Source organism: Puma concolor, chromosome B1 (genome assembly GCF_028749965.1).
Source record: "Puma concolor isolate L17-30 chromosome B1, mPumCon1.1.hap2, whole genome shotgun sequence".
Lineage (NCBI taxonomy): Eukaryota > Metazoa > Chordata > Mammalia > Carnivora > Felidae > Puma > Puma concolor.
Genome location: NC_141670.1, coordinates 165,261,314 through 165,282,332, shown reverse-complemented (window position 1 = coordinate 165,282,332; position 21,019 = coordinate 165,261,314). Strand labels below are relative to the sequence as shown.

General features: G+C 44.2%; 1 protein-coding gene, 1 long non-coding RNA gene and 1 other non-coding gene across 5 annotated transcripts; 2 read left to right on the top strand and 1 right to left on the bottom strand.

Annotated features, from left to right (window-relative positions):
- The first annotated feature begins 8,991 nt into the window (after nucleotides 1–8,991).
- Nucleotides 8,992–14,445, top strand: LOC147582002 (uncharacterized). The gene is made up of 3 exons (XM_086702979.1): nucleotides 8,992–9,027; nucleotides 12,097–12,939; nucleotides 13,682–14,445. The coding sequence occupies exons 1-3, from the start codon at nucleotides 8,992–8,994 to the stop codon at nucleotides 13,850–13,852; spliced, it is 1,050 nt and encodes a 349-aa protein (XP_086559105.1). The 3' UTR covers nucleotides 13,853–14,445.
- On the top strand, nucleotides 13,093–13,212 carry LOC112859200 (small nucleolar RNA SNORA26). Its single transcript, XR_003223499.1, has one exon. It is a non-coding gene; the product is annotated as a small nucleolar RNA SNORA26 (small nucleolar RNA).
- Nucleotides 14,446–16,168: 1,723 nt separating the features above from the next.
- On the bottom strand, nucleotides 16,169–21,019 carry LOC147582001 (uncharacterized). 3 transcript variants are annotated; one of them, XR_015250460.1, is made up of 5 exons: nucleotides 20,894–21,019; nucleotides 20,671–20,759; nucleotides 20,386–20,463; nucleotides 18,563–18,697; nucleotides 16,169–17,133 (listed from the first exon to the last, which is right to left on the bottom strand). It is a non-coding gene; the product is annotated as an uncharacterized LOC147582001 (long non-coding RNA). The 3 variants fall into 3 exon arrangements; XR_015250459.1 differs by adding an exon at nucleotides 17,812–17,942 and having other exon boundaries at nucleotides 20,671–21,011; XR_015250458.1 differs by having other exon boundaries at nucleotides 20,671–21,007.

Sequence of the window (21,019 nt, the reverse complement as noted above, 5' to 3'; positions counted from 1 at the left end):
CCCCTCTCACGACCCAGAAAAGCACAGCGGTGTTTCCTCGGCCACATTACCCTCTTCTGTGATAGCTTGATGAGACGAAGAGCATAAATGGAAGTTCATTTGCTGCTTTGACTGCTAGAGAACCATTAAAAGACCTTTAAAAGCATCACTCATCTGTTAAGTGAAAGAAAACTCATCATTAAGTTAAGGGAAAACAACTCTTCTCACTCAGGAGTTTTGGGTGTAAAATGCACTAGATAATGAAAAGAGCGAAGCAAAAGTGTCCGTGCTTTGTTGTAGCTCTTTTTCTAGAGCACACGGAGAGCCGCCTTAGAATATACACAACGGACTTTCCTCTTGGTCACCAAAAAGACGATAGCTTCAGATTAAGAATTAAAAATCCCTGAACCAAAAAGTACTCTAATTATCTGGGCACACTTGTAAATTTTGAGCTCAATACTGTAAAGATGCGTGCAGTCCTTTAATTCTGAAAGGCTCTCTGGCACTCATTGCCTTTACAGCCACATTTGGCAGCTTCGCTCACTCGGGGCGGCTAATTAACACCCACAGCACAATTCTCTTGGCCAGGATTCCTTCAAATGCCTATCTCCAAGCCACCAGACATCAGCTAGGATGTTAACCTAGGCTCTTTTTTTTTTTTTTTTCAACGTTTATTTATTTTTGGGACAGAGAGAGACAGAGCATGAACGGGGGAGGGGCAGAGAGAGAGGGAGACACAGAATCGGAAACAGGCTCCAGGCTCTGAGCCATCAGCCCAGAGCCTGACGCGGGGCTCGAACTCACGGACCGCGAGATCGTGACCTGGCTGAAGTCGGACGCTTAACCGACTGCGCCACCCAGGCGCCCCTAACCTAGGCTCTTTTGAGCAATCCCATAATACCTCCAACTTTGTTTTTTTAAAAATCTCAGCCAATGACCTACCGGTGGCTTTTATGGCATCTAGTGCCATTAAAGCCAAGTTCTAAGGGCATGAGCAGAGTTTCGCAGAATGTGTTCTGGTAATACCCTCATCGGGATCAACCAGTGTGTTCAAAACTGCAGAATCTGGGCCCCCTCTCAAGTCTACTAAGTGAGACTTTCTGCTGCTGCTGGGGCCTAGATTTCTGCTCCTTAAAGCAAGAGTGCCCGGTGGTTGGTTCTTCCACACACAATTTGACAACGAGACTTTCCAGAATGGAGGTGGCTCTTCAAGTTTATGAGAAGAACAGAGGGTAGAGAAACAAGTGAACCGGTATCAAGAGGAGGCAGTCAGCCAGCAGGCCGAACACTCTGCGAGACAACTGGCCTGGTTTCTAGAAAAAGCCAAAGGCGTAGCTACCGGCTGGTAAATACCTTTTATTTATTTATTTATTTATATTTATTTATTTATTTATTTATTTATTTATTTATTATTTTTTTAATATATGAAATGTATTGTCAAATTGGTTTCCATACAACATGGTAAATACATTTTAAAATGCCATATATCCAATCAACGCAGCCATCAGTAGGGATGAAGGAGTCCAGCACTGCCTAGCGGTACTCTTGTCTGTTGGGCCTTGAAAACATCAGGCTAAGTAAAAAAAGCTAGACACCAAAGACCACAGGTTGTGTAATTCCATTTATATGAGATGTCCGACACAGATCCATAGAGACAGAAAGTAGATTAGTGGTCGCCAGAAGATACGGGGAGGGAGAGTGGGCAGTGGCTGCTAATGGATCAGTCTCTTTTTTGGAGTGCTAAAAATGTCCTGGAATCAAATAATGCTGATGATTGCCCACGTCTATGAATATACCAAAACCCACTGAATTGTGCACCTTAAAGGGATAAATTTTATTGTATCTGAGTTATGTCTCAAAAACCGTTCGATAGAAAAGCTGAAGTTGATCACGTTGGTTCCTATATCAGGACCCACAGAACGGAAGCCACCCATGAGCCTGGCCCTCCTCATGAATCAAAACCTAGGTCAGCCTGCACTTACAGGAAACACCTGTCAAAGAAACCTAACCTAAACGGCCACTCTAGTCATCACCCTCCAACTCGGGCTCAGTGAGCTTACCTTATCCTACCAAATAGGACCTGCTAGTCTTATTTAAAATCTCTGACTTCCTAGCCACTCATGCCCTGTTTCTGTTGCCCCTTCTAAGGCTCTATAAAACTCACTTTTGCCCAAAATCCTTCAGGAAGAGTGCCCCACTCTTGTACTCCCCCAAACCATGGACTGTGTTCCCTTGAACAAAGGACATCAAACTTGTTACTAAATTGTTTTGATTTTGGGGCACCTGGGTGGCTCTGTTGGTTGAGCGGCCGACTTTGGCTCAGGTCATGATCTCACAGTCCGTGAGTTTAAGCCCTGCATCGGGCTCTGTGCTGACAGCTCGGAGCCTGGAGCCTGCTTCTATTTCTGTGTCTCCCTCTCTCTCTGCCCCTCCCCCATTTGCACTCTGTCTCTCTCTGCCTTTCAAAAATGAATAAATGTTAAAACAAAATTAGAAAAAAAATAAATTGTCTTGATTTTGTTATTTGACAAAGGTGTTGTGGAAAAAAAGGGCATTTTTTTTCTTGACTAAAGGAGGCTTAAAAGAAACGAAATATAACCAAATACAGTGAGTGGACCTTGTTTGGATCTTGATCCAAACAAATTGTAAAATAGACAATTTTAGGCAATGGGGAAAGTTGAATATAGTTTGGAATTATTGTTTATTTTCTTAGCAATCATACTGGTATTGTTAGGTATGATTATGTCTTTTCTTTTGAGATGAATACTGAAATAGTTAGGGGTGAAATAACATGGTATCTGGGTTTTCTTTAAAATAATCTCGCAAATTAGCCTGAAAAATGAATGGTTTTAGTTGATAGTTGTTGGCTGAAAAATAAATACACAGGGGTGTGTTGAATTTTATTTTTGTGCATAGTTGGATATTTTCTTTTTTTTTTTTTAATGTTTATTTATTTTTGAGAGAGAGAGAGCACACAAGGGGGGTGGGCAGGGGCAGAGGGAGAAGGAGACACAGAATCTGAAACAGGCTCCGGCTCCAAGCTGTCAGCACAGAACCCGTCTCGGGGCTCAAACCCACGGGCTGTGAGATCATGACCTGAGCCAAAGTGGGACGCTCAACTGACTGAGCCACCCAGGCACCCCTGGATATTTTCACGATAAAAAGTTAAGAATAAAGGAACTTGGGGTTTCTTGATTATCTTCACTTTTTTTGATTCCAAAACTTTCAGTTGTAGGATTACACACTACAGTGTCAGGATGAGATTAAAGGGAAAATATTAGAGGTAGGTCTTTAGTTTTGAACTTTCCAGCAAGGAAAGGCCAAAGGGAGAATTTGAATACCTCCTTGAATTCAGAGAAATGAATGGACAAAATAGAAAGGCACTGGGCTCAAAGTTCTCTGGTCATTTTAAAAAAGAAAACACCTATATTCACATTCCTCCCAAGCCTCTTGAAGTTCTAAGAGGATGAAATTATTGTTAACTATTCAGTTGATACTTTAAGCAAAGAGTTAATTTCACATGAAAATCAATTTGTGTCTAATTGGTTGGGCTCCACATTTTATTGTGTAAGACTTCCTGTGGTGATCGATTGCTTCAGAACTGAATTTTACTCTTACAATCTTACTAGAGACATTTACGTGCCTCAAAGATCTGCCTGCCACTGTATACACACACACACGCATATATAACTTAATATTATATAAAATTATATATGTATATATATATAACTTAAGGCTGGCTTTTGACCAGGGAATTCACCCAGATTATCATATCTTTCGTATGGGAGCATACCATGTGTCTTCAGCCCCTGATTTCAGTGTGCTAGGGGAGGGTGGCCTATGTGCTTCGTAATCAAAATCCCAGATTCTTCTCCAATGTCATCTGGCCTGACTGATAACCCTCTTGCCACGTGTTAATTAGGCTTTGGAAAAAAACATCGACTAGGAAATACTCTACCTGGACGCCAAAAATCTTGGACATGTGTAAGTTTGAGAGATCATAAACATTCTTTTCAGGTTATTGATACTGAGGAGGCTGGTTCCAGTGCCCTCTTTATGAAGAGCCGTGGAGGAAATTGTTTCAGGAATATTTGTGTTTCTCTTGAGTGAATGGTTTCTATTTTCTGATTTTTGCATCAACTGCCAGGCAGTGCAGAGCAAAATTTTTGGCCTTCCTCCAGCAAAGTGTACAGAGCCTCATGGGTATATTTTGTGTGCTAGACCCCGCACTCCAATTTCCTCACTTTTTTTTTTCCTTTTTAAATCTCATTGCAATGTATTCTTGTAAACTACAGCCAAGTCCTCTTTGGACTAACATAGGGGTATAAACAAGAAAGAAAGAAAGAATAAATTACAAATAAGCAAATACAAAAACAAATACAAAAAATATTACAAATAACTACAAGTTGTTTTCAAGTACTTGGTTAACACCATTTCACTTTTTAACTTGTACTACTGCCTTCTTCCTTTATATATGAATGTCTGGCTCCCTTCTGACATTTATCACCTGTGAACAGAGCTGGGGTTTACCACAAATGTCATGAATGTAGGGGCATCTGGGTGGCGCAGTTGGTTAAGCATCTGACTTTGGCTCAGGTTGTGATCTCGAGGTTCCTGAGTTTGAGCCTCACGTCAGACTCTGTGCTGACAGCTCAGAGCCTGGAGCCTGCTTCAAGATTCTGTGTGTGTGTCTCTCTCTCTGCCCCTCCCTCACTCACTCTGTCCCTCTCCCTCTCTCTCTCTCAAAAATAAATAAGCATAAAAAAAAAAAAGAATGGAGAGAGAGCAAGACTCAGAGGGCTTTCGATATATTATTAGGACTTTCCTACTTTTCCTTTGGTTTGGGAAACCAAAAGCATGCCTTACAGAGATGGTCTGAGAGTAATTGTGTGTGTGTGTGTGTGTGTGTGTGTGTGTGTGTGTGTGCACGCACGTGCAAGACGAGCGTGTGAGGTATGTTCCATCCCAAACGGCGGAGAAAAGCAGTGTCAGACTGTTCCCCAGTCATTCCGAGCAGCTTTTTTATCCAGAGGGCTTGGTGGCTGTTCAGAGAGTATAGGCAGTTGACCATTTTTATGCTTGAGGTTGTGGCTGTCAGGGAACCTTTATGCAGGTTCGCTCATCTTTTCGGAGTCTCTAAAACCAATCTCATTTTGTGCAGGAGAGATTCCTGGAGCTCAAAACCAAGCTTCTCCACACCTGCCCTCCAAACTTGGCTGAGACCTTCTGCCCAGTTCCGGTAACTGGGTCCACCTTCTAGTGACCTTTCTGGTCACTTGGAGACCTGCCCGTTCTTACCAAATTCTTCCTAGAGCCAGGGTCACGTGGTCAATCTCAGCGTGGTGACCCAGTGTGCTCTCTCCCACCAGTTCTGGAGTCAGGCAGAGAGAGCGCTGCAGCAGGAATTCCAAAGCTAGAAACCAGTTCCCGCCTCTACTTGCGTTTCAACGCACAGTTGGTTCATCTTCTGGGGCAAGTGATCACCTGTCTGGGTCGCAGTTTCTACATGTATAAAATGAAACCATCACATTACCTATTTCTCAGTGTTAGCGTGAGGATTCAAGGAGACAACATGTGTCAAAAACCTAGAACAGTGCCCGACACATAATAATAAGTGTGTAATAAAAGCTGGCCATTATTCTGATGATTCAGCAAGAAGGCCTTGCGGTACGAACACAGAATTTTCTCCCTAGCTGTGCCGTGCTAGGGATGTTGTTGAAGGAGAGCCAAAGCTTACCTTTTCTCACGCGTCCGAGCAACACAGGCCGGTTTAGAATGAAGCTGCTAAAGTTTAGGTTCCAGGCTTGGGAGGGGCCCTACAATGTGTTCACATGTTTGAGTATTTTTGTTCAATGCATAAGAGTAAGGTGTTTTTGCCTTCTTTTCCATGAGAAGGACCACTGAAATTGTCTCATTGTCAGGCCTCCTAAAGTCTGGCTCCATCTGGTACCCAAGTCATATTATATCTCTGGAGCCACCACGATATGGCCAGATGGGTGCTGACAGCAGGGAAATTGATAAATGGGTATAGACTTATAAATATGATCGTACACGTTAAAAAGGCTGACTTTAAATGGTGTCATTCACTTAGATGAGACACCTTTGCTCCAAAATAAAGACTATAAATTTTCTTCTAATCTGTCTTTAGAATTGAATGAATGTTTGCATCATACCCTAAATAGGTAGCTCTCTAGTCTAAAAAATGCCACCTTCATCTTGCTGCTTAATCAAATTTCACAATATTCTCTGACTTTGCAGATTAATTGCTGTGCAGAATGTTTTGGCCCCAGGCTATGTTGCCTCCTCTGTTTGCGCTGATGGCTTTTTGTGGCCCTACTCTATAACTGGACCCCATTGATTTCCACAGCTGATCCCACTAAGCCTTGCAGAAATTGCCTCCCACCGCTCAGCAAACACATTTTGCCACGAATTTAAAATAACCTCTATAGGTAACTGTCACACTGTTTCCAGTGAAGAAAACATCGCCAAAACTTAGAAAAGAATGGAATGCAATATACAAAAACACCGGTTCTTAGTAGAGCAAATCCATGATGCTTCGGGCCAGCTAAGATGCCACCCAAGGTGCCCAAATGCCTCCGCAGATACCTGTAATGAGTCTAGGTGACCCTCTCGGGACACTTGACCCCGCTTTGAGGCTGCAGCCATAGAGAGGAACCCAGGCAGGGGATGCAGTGATTGTCTCTACCCTGTTAGGATCATGTCTATTGGGGCACAAGGGTAGACATGAGAGAGAACAGCAAATGCGTCGCAAGGGAGACCATGATGTTTTCTTCATCTGATTTCAGTGAGCGGTTGCCCTGCTGCTCCCAGCCATTAATCAAATGAGCGTCTCTAACTGTGGAAGGTGTCAGCTGTCCTTTTGAAAAGCACTATACAGGTGTCCCTTCACCAACACAGGTTTGGCCTGCCCAGGGCTGCCTCTGTGTGGACTTTTGAAATAAATACAGTGTGATACTGTTAACGTATTTCTCTTCCTTATGATTTTCTTAGTAACATTTTTCTCTAGCTTTATTTTAAGAATACAGTATATTTAAACCTATAGTATACAGGATTGTGTTAATTGACTATGTGATCCGTAAGACTTCCAGTCAACAGTAGGCTATTAGTAGTTAAGTTTTGGAAGAGTCAAAAGTTATATGCAGATTTTTGACCATGCTGGGGTCAGTGCGTCTAACCCCCACATCGTTCAAGGTTCCACAGTACTGTATTCTGATATCACGTTCATACAGGTATCTACAGAAGGGCAAAATAGGCTTTCTTTTATTTTCTGTAATGAAAATGATTATTATTTTATTTTTAAACAATTTTTTAATATTTATTTTTGAGAGAGAAGGAGAGAGAGAGAGAGAGGGAGAACGAGTGGGGGAGGGGCAGAAAGAGAGAGAGAGAGAGAGAGAGAGAGAGAGAGAGAGAGAGAGAGAGAATCCCAAGCAGGCTTCACTCTGCCAGCACAGAGCCCAGGACTCGGACTCAAGAACCATGAGATCACGACCTGAGCCAAAACCAAGAGTCAGATGCTCAACCGACTGAGCCACCCAGGCACCCCATGATTATTATTCTATTTTCTGATTACAAATAATATATACTCATTGTAAAGAATTTGAATGACACCTCAGAAATATTTGAAAGAAAAAAATTACGTGAAATCCCACCATCTTGAGAGAAACACTACCAACAGTAACCATCTTTTCATGTAGACACACGGACTATATATAATATGTGTATATATGAGCATAGATACAGATACATAGATACTTGGGTTTACAAGACACATGTAGTTTTATCATAGACATTTTCTCTTTCCTTCTCACTCCTCCCCACCACTCTCTGTCCTCCAGATAACCATACTAAGAATAGGTTGTGCTTGCAGATGATGAGTCTTGAGGGACAAATAGGAATTAAGGAACAAAGGAGGAGATGTGATGGGCAGTCCAGACAAAACGGCATGTGCAAAGGCAAGGAAGCAAGAGCTGTTAGAGCAGTGCTTCCTGAAACTTCAACGTGCATATAAATTACATTGGTTGAAATGCAGATTATGAATCGGCAGATGAGGGATCAAGCCTGAGATCCTCTTTTTTGTTTGTTTGTTTGTTTTTGAGAGCCTTTACTGCTGACAAGATTTCAGGTGATGTCCATGCTGCTGGACATCTTTGAGATATAAATTGCTGTGCTATGCAATATGGTATCTACCAGTCACACGTGACTATTTAAATTTAAATTAGGGGCTCCTGGGTGGCTCAGTCGGTTAAGCATCCGACTTCAGCTCAGGTCACGATCTCAAGGTTCGTGGGCTCCAGCCTTGCATTGGGCTCTGTGCTGACAGCCTGAAGCCTTCAGATTCTGTCTCCCTCTCTCTCTGTCCCTCCCCCACGGGCTCTCTGTCTCTGTCTCTCAAAAATAAATAAACGTTAAAAAAAATTCAAATTAGTTAAAAGTAGGGGCGCCTGGGTGGTCCGTTAAGCATCTGACTTTGGCCCAGGTCACGATCTCATGGTTTGTGAGTTCAAGGCCCGCACTGGGCTCTCTGCTGACAGTGCAGAGCCTGATTCACATCCTCTGACCGCCTCTCTCTGCGCCTGGCCCGCTCACACAGTTGCATGCTTTGTCTCTCTTGAAACATAATCAAAAACATTTAAAAATAAATTAGTTAAAAGTAAATAAAAATTTAAAATCATTCCTTTGTTGTACTGGTCACATTTCAAGGACTGACTAGCCACTTGTGGCGGCCATAATGGACAGCACAGTTATAGATCATTTCCATTATCACAGAGAGTTGCATGGAGCAGTGCTGGACAGAACATTCAGGGAAACACAGATAGTTCAGTATGGCTGGATCGTAACAGGTGTGTGGGATGGGGGGAGGTAGAAAGATAGACAGGGCATTGGTCTTGATCCTGGTGGCAGTGTGGAGCCATTTAAGGATTTCCAATGGAGATGATAGCAGTGTGGGGGTTATACTGGGGGAGGGAAGACCGGAGGGAGGGAGGCTGAATGGAGGCTGCCGCAGTGGGCCAGAAAGCAGATGATGTAAGCTAGAACTAAAGTTTAACAGGGAGTGGGTACAAGACGGGAGACTCAAGGGATGATCTATAGAGAGAACTGACCGAATGAAAGGAGGTGAGGAAGCAGGGTGCTGAGAATTGGAGAGGAGGCAGAAAGAGGAAGTCATCTGGGCTGAATCCTGGACCGCGGGGGCTAAGGAAGTGTTATTCATCAAGAGGATGCAAAAGTGTGGCGTTGGAAGAAGAGAATGAACTGCTTGAGACAAGCTGATCTGTGGTGTCTCTGGGTCCACCGGATGAGGATGTGTGCAGGGCTTGTGGGTATTTGGTACCTGAAGCTGGGGAAGCAGTCTTGGCTGAGGGATCACCTCTCCATGGGGTGGGGGTGGGTGGGGGGGGGGGGAAGCAGGCAGGCTGGGAGCCCGGCATGGGGATCCTAGCTCTGCCAAAGTTGTGCAGTCTAGGAAAATCACTCAAGCTTTCTTGGTCTCAGTTTATGATCTCTAAAGTGATGATAATGATATTTTTATGTAAAAGACTAAACACTATGACTGGTTCATAAGCTCATTCAGTGATACTAATAATATTCTCATTATCTCCCTTGCAGAATTGTCTTATGAATTAGAGATGGCATGTATAAAGTGTCTGATACTCAATTAATGAGTTGTATCACTATCATTCCTGGGAGGTGGGTCAGCAAGAGCAAACAGCGAAAAGGCAAGAGAGTTGAGAGAGAATGTCGCCGGAAAGGGTAGGACAAAAGAGGGAGGAGGAAGGTGTAGGAGGAAAAGCAGGGAAGAGTGGAGACTTGGAAACCAGAGGGAAGAAGGAATCAAGGAAGGAATGGTCGGCTATATCCAATGCCACAGAGAAGCTAGAGGAGATAAGGAGCATTGGATTTGATCACTGAGAGGTCACTGGTGACCTTGGAGAGTAGTGTCAGGGAAATTGGGAAGAGGAAAGCCAGACTATACTGACCTGAGGGCTGCATGAGGCTGAGGCTGAATAAGGCTAGAGACCTGTGTTGGTGTGGTCTTTCTGAAGGTCTCTTAGGAAGGGGAGGAGAGTGTGGTTTGGGGGACTGGGGGACATTTGATGGAGGGAAGGTTTATTCAGGTTGGGAGAGAGAGAGTATATATACATAGAGAAGCTAAGAGCCAAGCAGAAGTGAGAGAAGAGACAGGAAGGGGAAAAACCCCAAAATAATGGATAGCTTGTGAGGCTGTGGCAGGCTGGCAAGAATGGAGCCTGGAGCTCAGGGGCAGGGACTTCAGGGTGGTCTAGGGAAGATGGACCTATTTGTTGAGGAGGGAGTTTGGGGAACTAGGAAGACAGCAGAAGCCCATCAGGTCTCCTGTGCCTTTCCACCTGGATCCCTGGTCCTCTGGATCAAGCTAAGTTCTCTCAGATGGGACAGATTTCTCTCAATCAGATCTGGTAATAAAGCCAATTGGTTCCATTTTCTTTAAACCGAATTAGAAGCATTTGTAATACCACATACAGATTACCCTGAATTTATACAATGAGTTAATTTCACTCCATCATCTCTGTGTTAATTTTAATTAAGTAATTTTTTTCATAGTTGAGAAGCCATTTTTCCTCTACACACAATGAATGGTTTCGCCTTTTCCAATGAGCTGCAGTTGTCATTTGGCCAGAGTTGTGTGAAGCCTTCGGACTGAGGTGGGTTTCTCCCTGAGTTCAAGTTAAACACTCTGTAATGATTTCATAACCTCTTTCAGTTTTTATCACCTGGTTGGGGAGGAAGACATTCTGCACAACTACTGCCAACCCCACTAGATCGCCACTGGAATCCTACATTAGTCTCTTTATTGAGATTTTCTTTCTCTGTCCCAAGATTCTTGCCATGCAACTTGTCCACATTCACTGACATAATCGAAGGAAAGGTTAATGCCTCTCGGACATCCAAAAGGACTAAAACAAGAACAGGTTTGAAACCAGAGACTTGTTTAGAAGAATCTGAGATAAGAAAGGTAAACGCACGAGCAAACTGGTGTTCCCTCTGCCACTTTAACCCATTTTACATTGATCTTATGAATATCTGCAAAGTAGCGGCTGGCTGCCACGATGTATTAATAAAATTTACTCCTTTTCTTCTCGGCAAAAGCAACTTACTGACTCTCAAACCACACCCTCCATCAGATCCTATCATTTCCACTCCTAAAAACTGCTAGAACAGCTTTCCATTGTTCTTAGCATGTCATATGCCTTCCACCAGGGCCTCAAGCTTTGTCTGGCCCGGAGCCACCCTCATCTCAGACCACTCTGCTCCTACATCCTCAAGTTCCATTTACATTCTGGGCTCCTTAAACGGGTCAAGTGCTTTCCTGTTCTTCCACAAGCTGTTCTTCGTGCCTCTTGGACCCGAACCACATAGATGGCCTATCTTGATCAGCCCATCAAATGTAGATGCTACGTTTCCCTTCCCGCCCCACCTTACACACCTGTGGAAAGGCAGTGTGGTGTTTTAAGGGGCTATACTTCCAGACTTTTTGAGTTGAAATCCCCGATCCACCACTTACTAGCTAATTTGTCACCTTGGAAAGTTACTCAGTGTGTCTGTTTATCCACTTAAAATGTGGGGCTGATAAGATATTTTGAGGACTAAATTTGACAACGGATGGTAAACTCAGGACTGTAATACAAGTTACTTTAGCACATACTCCGATTTTATTCCGCTTGTTTGTCAAGTGTGAGTCTGTCACCTAGGGAAGGTTTATGGTGCTCCCCAACCGCTTGCTGATTGAAGTCCGCTCTTTGAACGCGGTTAACGAATGAAGGAACAGTGGTCCTTTCAGGTTTAGGAGGAGCCGCTGGGTGAGCCTGGTCAAAGAGACAAGGTCCGGCTTCTCTTTAAGCTTCCAGATTAGCAAGACAGACTCAAGACACGTACTGGACTGGTGTAGTTGTACGAAAGGTTATCTGGATCCTGGCACAGCCCTAGAGTAACCACGAACTCTCCCTAGGAGGGGCCCCTAGGAAGGCACAGCGCCTGCGAGAACCACGTCCTTCAGGGCCAAGGGGAGGCGCTAGGGCTCCGGAGCTTCCGAGAAAGATGCTCCCGCAGGCCTAGCGCATCCTCCGCCCGCGGAAGAGCGCGGAGGAGCGCGGAGAAGCGCGGAGAAGCGCGGAGAAGCGCGGAGGTGCCCGAAGGAGCCCGGAGGAGCCCGGAGGAGCCCGAAGGAGCCCGAAGGAGCCCGAAAGACCGGGGCGGGCCGAGAACCGCGGGCGCCAATCGCCGGGCCCGCCCCGCCCCCTGGCCGGAGACTTGAGAGGATTGGCTGCCCGCCTCCCGCTGCGCCGCCGACCTCGTCGCCGCGCCACCGCCGGGTTCTCTGTGCCGCACGCGAGTCGTCGGCTTCATCCCGCGGAGCTGAGCCGTAAGTGTCGGTGGGCATGGGGGAGGGTGCCAGGCCTCCGGGCCCGGGTGGGGCTGCGCTCGCCCCGCGTCCCCTCGAGCTTTGCCCGCCCGGAGCTCCGCTGCTCCCGGCGGCCAGAACGGAGGGGTAGAGCAGCCCTCGGCGGCCCGGGGGGCGGGCGGTCCAGCCCGTCCCGGGGCCGCGCGAGGCACAGACGCCGCGCGGAGCCGCCGGGAGGCTTCCCCGCGGGCAGGCCCGGGCGCCCTAACATTCTTGCGCTTTGCTCCCCCAGGGCGCGGCCGCAGTGGCGGCTGCTTTGCGGCGGTTTCGGGGCCAGGCCCCCGCCTGCGAATGCGGGAGCCCGACCCGGGGCCTGCGGAGTCGGTCTCCGACGTGTGCGGGGCTGCAGCGGCCTGACTTCCAGGCGCAGGTATGTCCCCGTCCTGGAGGGAAGAGCGAGGCGCTCGGCCCGGAGCACGTGGCCAATGGCTACCGGGGGTTCCCACGTGCTTGGTTCCAAGGCCCCCCAATTGGCTGCCCCTTCGGATAGAGGACATGTAAGTTCCCGGCTCCCCCACCCCCTGCAGGACAACTGCTTCCGGTGGGTTTTCCGACTTGGCCCTGGAAACCGCTGAGGTTCAGGGGGTGTTGTCTGCAGAGGAGAGCAGGGGTCGTAGAGAAGCCTGTAAAACCCCAGACCGCCCTTTCCTGTGCCCTTTTAAGGTTGACGCAGTGCCTTAAGAGGCTAACACAGAAGGGTAAAGTAAGTCTCCATAAAACCCAGGGATGAGACTAAAACTCCTCTCTGGATCCTGTCTGGAGTCACAGCGGAACCAGAGGAAATTTTTCTTGAAGTTTCAGCACCTTTGTGATATTTTTATACGTTTAATAATAGCACAGTGATAAATTTAACCTTAACCTTAGTTTTGACAATACCTTCAGAGATGCCTTTTATTTATTTATTTATTTATTCATTTATTTATTGACGATTATTTTGAGAGAGAGAGAACATCCCAAACAGGCTCTCCGCTGCCAGCGCAGAGCCGGAAGTGGGGCTCAAGCTCACAAATGGTGAGATCATGATCTGAGCCAAAATCTTGACCCCCCATGCTTAACCAACTGAGCCGCCCAGGTGCCCCAAGGGCAGCTTATTTTTAAAGGTGAAAAACCCAGGTATTGGAACAGTGCATACAAGGCTTTTCCTGCGCCTCCTTTGAGACAAACTGAAAAGAATGTACCTCAAAATTTGCTTTCTGTTTAAAATGTAAAAGGTCATTTGAAAATTTTTCTTTTTTGTAGGTTGAAAACCACAGGCACAAGCCATGGAAGCTGGAATACTCTAATGCTGGTATTTTAACTGATTTATCCCAGCTCTGCAGTTTACAACATACACATGCCTCTAATGAGGTCAGATATTCTTATTTCACTTGTAGCAACCATGTATCCAGTGCAGGACAGCCCTGGCAGTGAGGGCAGCACAGCAGGTGTTCGATTTCTCATCTTGTCATTTAGTTCTTACAACTTTGTGAAGGTGACGCTGTGCTCTCATTTTACAGATGAAGCAACCACAGGTTAGGTACTGACTCAAGCTCCTGTCACATGTGTAGCCCTGAACACGGATCCTCATGTAACTTTCTGGCTATGTGACCTCTTGGCATTTCATGTTGTAGTGTAACGGTAGAAATGCTGAAACAGATGAGGCCAGTTTGGTCAGGGGAGAGCACAGAGGTATTAAGAATATAAGCTCTTCATAGTATTTAGTTGCATTGAACCTACAGAAGTTGCAATTTGGCACAAAGGGAGCATCTGTCAGCATGTTAGGTGGTTTTGATGAATGAGCAGAACGGCTATGAAGGGGGGATTTAAAGGGCAGGACGGTGCTAGATTGTTAGAACGTGAAAGTATTGGACTGGAGTGATGGGGGAAGGTTTTGTATGGGGAGAAATGTAACTGTAGCAAGATGAACAGAGCCTAGTATCAGCTAGTTCTTCCTTCTGACCTGCCCTGATTGTCTGTAAATACCTCATTTTCCAGTAATTTTAAATAAAGATAATTAATATTCACCTTGGAGTATTTTTTTTTTTTTTTTTTTTTTGAGGGGCAGATGGGGAGAGATTCTCAAGCACTTTCCATGCTTAGCTCGGATCTCCACGCGGGGCTTGATCCCACAGCCCTGGGCCGAAATCAAGAGTTGGATGCTGAACCCACTGAGCCACCCGGGCATCCCCACCTTGGAATCCCTCTTAATGCTTATTTCATAACAGTGTTGAAGGCTTTGTATCTAAATTGCATTTTTTAATATTACCTATTACATTGTAAAACCTAGCCTTGTGATTTTTAGTTAATTTACACAACAAATGTGTTAGAAGGCCAAAATTGCTAGAGGGGAAAAAGTGGGAGGGGGGGATAGCAAGTACATGTATTTGCACTGACTGGAGGACATTTATAAGCTCAGACAGGGCTGGCCAGGGAGTGCTGATGATAAAAAACCTGAAGGAGATGATGTGGGTGTGTGTGTGTAGTTGGGTGAAAAATGTAAGCAGTCTTAAGCCAGGCAGTGAAACAGTGCGGAAAAATAGGGAACTCATTTTTTTTTAAGGTGCCACAGAGACCAGGATTTAGAACTATAGACACTGTCCGGTGTGATAGCCATTAGTCACATGGGGCTATTTAAATTTAAATCAAAACCGAATAAAATGAAAAATGTGGCTCCTCGGTTGTGTCAGCCACATTTCAAATGCTCAGTAGTCACAAGTGGCTAGAAGCTACTGTACTAGCAACAGATACAGAACATATCCATCACTACAGAAAGTTTCATTGGCAGTACTGTTCTAGAGGTTATAGGGTGTTTTACAGAAGAGAAAAATCTATGGGATAGTGGACTGAAGAATGACTCCCAAAGATAATCGAGTCCTAATCTCAAACCTGTAAACGTTACTGTATTTGGAAAAGGTGATTTGCAGATGTGATTAGATTAGGAATCTGGAGATGGGAAGATTATCCTAGATAATCTGTGAGCCCTAAGTCTAATCACAAATGCCTTTGTAAGAGGGAGGCAGAAGATTCCATGCTCAAAGGAGGAGGCTGTGTGAAGACAAGTAGAAAGAGATTAGGGATGCCTGGGTGGCTCAGTTGGTTAAGCAACTGACTGGCTCAGGTCATGATCTCACGGTTTGTGGGTTTGACCCCCACCTCGGCTCTGTGCTGACAGCTCAGAGCCTGGAGCCTGCTTTGGATTCTGTGTCTCCCTCTCTCTCTGCCCCTTCCCTACTCACTCTCTCTCTCAAAAATAAATATTTTTAAAAAATTAAAAAAAAAAAGATTTGATTTTGGCCTTGAAGATGATGTAGATACAACTTCAGACTAGGTAAGGCTGGCAGCCGCCAGAAACTGGGAGACTCAAGGAACTGACCCCCTCCTCCCCAGAGCATATACTTGATTTCTGGGGCTCAAAAACTGACAGAATAAACTTCTGTTGTTCTAAGCCACCGAGCTTGTAATCGGTTGCAGTAGCTAGCCTCTGGTAACTAATACTTCAGATCACAAGTCTAGCTGGAGCTGGAACCTCACCACATTGCCTCCTACGCTGTGTTTTTATTATGGGTTATGGGTCTGCGGGTCAGGGGGGTTAGATCTTACCTATCCATTAGTCGATTTTTAAAAAATTTGAGGTATGGCAATGAAGTTAAACTTTATTTAGATTAAAACCATTAGAGACATGAGCAGGTGGCTAAAGTATGGAGGATTAGCAAATGCCTCATAAAACACAGATGATCAACACTAATATTAAAAAATCAATTTATGGTTTATTGGGACGTCATTTATGTACATTTTCAGTAAATTTCATTTACACAGTACAAAGCACCTCCAAAGATCAAGCTGTAACAAAGTAATAAAAAATTAAGACAATATGAAAAACATCATTCTAATTTTTGCCTTGTGGGCCACACAGCTTTGACCAGCAGGGTCCCAGAGGTAATATAGACCATTAAAATGAGACCATTTTTCCATAACACCCTCAATTAGTTTTGGCTCATGTTCCACAAAATGTAAATTTGGATTTCTGGGAGTCTTTTAAAACAGCAACAAAAAACCCTTAATAGTATAACTAATAAAACTAGTCTTTTCAGAGTCACTGCCATGGGGCTCTGACTTAAGTCCTATATGTTGCAATTTGGTGCATCTAAGTTGCTACAATACCAATACTGAATGATGACAGTGTCCTACTGGAGACTAGAAAGGAAATTGGGGCAAAAACAAGTTTCTCAATGAGAAATTCATCCTGTTGTACTCAAAATCTCTTCTTATGGGAAGGAACAACATGTGATTCAAGTAGCTCTTTAAGCTAAAATGCTAATGTTAATGGACAAAAATAACTGAAATTGTTTTCTAGGTTTATCAAAATTTCTTTTATATGAAATCATTTTTCACCTATTATTTTGTGTCTCATTCTGACATGAATTACCAATGCTTTTCTATTAATGTTTCAGCAAAGCTACCATTTGACTTGACCATAATGTACTTAGAGCTATTTGTGGCCAACTGAATATCCAAGATCGTACCTTCCCTTTGATGAATGCTTATTAGAGCTGAAGCTTAGGATATGACCCCACACTCAGTAGCACACGTAGACAATGTGAAGGTCAGAATGCAGTTCCTTGTTGTCGATGAAGAGATTGAGTATGTTGTTATTCACACATTGCTAATTGCAGTCATGCCTTTCAAAACTCGAAGCATGGAATCTCGTTCTCCTGGTGAAAGAAGTTAGGAACAAAATTGAACTCTATTTGTCTACCCTTCATACCAAATTCCAGACCCAAACAATTTATATATAAGAATCCATTTGAAACTAAAATTTAGATTACATAAAGAATAGAAAGTTTTGTGGGCTTTTGACCAAAATCAGGTCCTGATTTGGGGGTGGGGGGAGTGGAAGGGAAGAGTATATTTTTACTAAAACTGCCCACTATTCCTACAGCCTCTTCTGTTTCATTCTTGCTGACAGATTTGAATTCCAGTTTCCAACATCTGACCTCAGTCTCCCACCACAAAAATTCCATTATTACAAGTCTGAATATTTCTGCCTAAAGATGGCCATTCTTTTCTTATCATTGTTGAAACAGTACCATAGAGGGGCACCTGGGAGGCTCAGTTGGTTGAGCATCCGACTTCAGCTAAGATTATGATCTCACGGTTCGTGAATTCAAGTCCCGCATCGGGCTCACTGCTGTCAGTGCAGAGCCCACTTTGCATCCTCTGTCCCCCCATTGTCTCTTTGCCCTGCTCACACTCTCTCCCTCAAAAATAAATAAACATTAAAAAAATAACATGAAGTATTTCCATACAGAGTAACACTGATGTCCAGCTCCCTGTTGAAAGTTTAACTGCCCAGACTGTAGGTAACCTACTGATTATTCAAATGAGCTCACCCTGAAAAGACAAGGTAGAAATTTAGGTACTGCAGTAACAGAGGGCCAGGTTCCCAATAAACCTCTAGGCTCCACGCTCTCTCCTTTGTCACACTCAACTCCACAGGTTTGACTCTGCTCAAATCATGTACCTACAAAGCCAACGGAACACGTTTGAAAAAGCTCAGCTCACTTGAGATTCAGATACAAGTTACTCCAAGACCAGTGAAACTAAACTGTCTGTAGGATTGTGCCCTGAATATATACCCAAGTGTCAGGTTCATGTGCAGCTCTGTTATCGTTTGGCCTCGGCAGGGTCCTGAACCACAACAGAATGAGATATAATCCTCCTAGAATCTTCCCTCATGTGCAAGTTTTCTTTCAGCATGAGTTTGTTTCTTAGTCTACATTTCACTTTTCAGCTATCTGAGCCAACCCGATTTCTGACTTTCTCAATGTTTTCCTGTGTTCTGTGGATAACTGGACAGCCACTTTTCACATCACCATGGATATCCTCTCTGCCTTCTTTAAACCTTTTGTGCCAGTCAAAAACTCTTGCTCTCGACATTACTTCTTCACCATAAACTACTTTTAACATCTCAAGTGTCTCACTTGCAGATTTATTTAACTTTACACAAAACTTAACATGAATTCGTTGCTCTAAATAATGGTCACTCATTTTGATGGTGGAAAAAAGAATAATTCTATTCACATGTACTCACAAGGTTAGTGGGCAACCTGGAAAGCACTGCTGTGCCAGCTAAACACGTACCTGGGCAACAGTCACTCCTCCTGTGATTTCACAAGCCACACATGGAAAAACAGTCCAAACAGAAGAGTGCAAACAATCTTTGGAGGAGTTGATGAAGGTTTCGGCATCGTATATATACCATCTCAGCTTGAACACCTTGTATTTTCCCATATACAAAAGGGGAGAAAATAAATCAGCATTTTCTTATCGAATGGCTAATGATATTTGAAATATATGAACTATGCGCAGGGAGCATTTAGCCTCCCCACCTCCCAAAAAAAAAAACCCTAAGATAAAATCCATCCCAATAACAGTATGGAAGATGCCATTTGTCCTGGCTGTATGTTAAGAAAGAGCTAGTTTGAAATTATGGGGCTTTTTTGTTTGTTTTTAACACTTTATTTTTTTCAGTTTATTTATTTTGAGTATGAGCAGGGAAGAGGGGCAGAGGGAAAGAGAGGATCTTAAGCAGGCTCCACACTCAGCCCAGGGCCTGATGTGGGGCTTGATCTCATGACCATGGGATCATGACCTGAGCTGAAACCAAGAGTCAGATGCTTAACCAACTGAGCCACCCAGGTGCCCTGAAATTATGGTTTTTCTAATGATGTTGATTGATAGGTCAAATGTAAGATATCAAAATAGTTTATTTCCAAATACATAACGAGAATAGATTTGGTTGTCTCCAGTGTGTATAATACAATGTATGTAGTTGAGTGTTTAGGAATTCTAACATTTAAACATCGTAACCTATATTCATCCTGCACATACTATCTAGTGTATTCAGAATTTAAAACAAACACACATACACTGAAAAACAGCATCTTGTAAGCTTTGAACATGAATTTCTCTCATTTAGTTCTCAAATCAAAACTTGAAAAGGTTTCACAAATTATGTTTGTACAACCCAAATGCTGGAATTAAAGTTACCCAATGATTGGTTGCAAATATAGACTGTATTTGATGAGTTCTGCTGTGTGTGTGTGTGTGTGTGTGTGTGTGTGTGTGTGTGTGTGTGTGTGTGTATGGTGAAATATACAGGCCATAAACCATTTTTAAGTGTGTAATTCAGAGGCGTTACTTACATTCATAATGTTGTACAACCATCACATTTCCAGGACGTTTCCATCATCCCAAACAGAAATTCTGTACCTATTAAATAGTAACTCCCCATTCTCTCCTCTCCCTGGACCCTGGTAAACTCTGTTTCACTTTTTGTCTCTATGAATTTGACTAAGTTCCTCATATCGGGTGGAATCATACAGTATTTGTCTTTGTGTCTGGCTTATTGCACTTAACATGTTTTCAAGGTTCTCCTATGTTGTAGCAGGTATTACTGACTCCTTAAGGTTGACAAATACTCCATTGCATGTACATACCACATTTTGTTTATCCATTCCTTTCTACATTTACTTGGGTTGTTTCTACCCTTTGGCTATTGGAAACAATGTTACTATGAACATGGATGTACCAGTAACTGAGTGTCTGCTTTCAGTGGATCATATGGTAACTCTGTGTTTCATTTTTTGAGAAATAATCCAACTTTTTCAAAGCAACTACACCATTTTGCATGCCCACAAGCAATGCACAAGGGTTCCAGTTCCTCCATATCCTCACCAACACTTATTTTCTACAAACTTTCACACCGGTGGGTGAAAATTCCGGTATCTACAGGGTTAAGTATTTGCTTCCCAATCCTCCTTTGCCTCCCCATCTCCCCAGGCCCCCCGCTTTTTTGGCAGAGCTTTTCCTTCAGTGAAAACACAGATAATGTTGTGGTTTTTGACAAGCACAAGAATTCAATAAATACTGATATGCTCCTTTACTGGAGGAATCCGCATTACCTTTTTGGGAGGTGAATAGAGCTGCTTTAAGTGTCTGCATTAGAAACGAAGTTCAAAATGTGTGACTCCACTTGAACTCTGTAAATTAGCAGAAAAAGCACGTGTTAAAAACGGGCTGGGACACTTAAGTAAGGCGGTTAAACCCTAGAAGCATAGTATACTGTACTGTACTCCATGAACTAAAAAGGGCGTTAGCATTAGAACCACAAGTTCACCCACTATTTTTAATCCAAATGTTCCTTTCAAGGTTGCACACCCTTCCACATAGGTGGAGTGAGTCAGTACCTGGCAGGGCTTAATCGGGTCTCGCTTTAATACCACGGGGTCCTTCTGCCAAGTGGCAGCAGAGCGTCTCTGCCAGCCCATCTCCGCTCCTGCGAAGGAGAAGGCAGGTAAAGGTCCAGCCCGAGAACCCAATGCCCGGGCCGCGCCTCACCTGGGCCTCGGGCTCCAGGGTGGGAGGAGACGCAGCTCCCAGCCTGCGCCTCGTCAAGGTCCCTGGCCGTACCCACGACACCAGACAGCCCCCCCACTCAGCCTCGACCCGGCAAAAGGCTCCAAGTGTCGGAGGAGCCAGACCAATTGACAAAGCACCGCCGAAAACCGGGACTCTCGCGAGACACAAGACTACTGG

Excerpts from the sequence above, each read along its gene's own strand:
- LOC147582002 (XM_086702979.1), top strand. The coding sequence starts at position 8,992 with ATGGAGGCTGCCGCAGTGGGCCAGAAAGCAGATGAT. Across the intron at positions 9,028-12,096 it reads TGGGCCAGAAAGCAGATGAT|CGCATCCTCCGCCCGCGGAA; the intron begins GTAAGCTAGAAC and ends CCGCAGGCCTAG. Across the intron at positions 12,940-13,681 it reads CCCCTTCGGATAGAGGACAT|GTTGAAAACCACAGGCACAA; the intron begins GTAAGTTCCCGG and ends TCTTTTTTGTAG.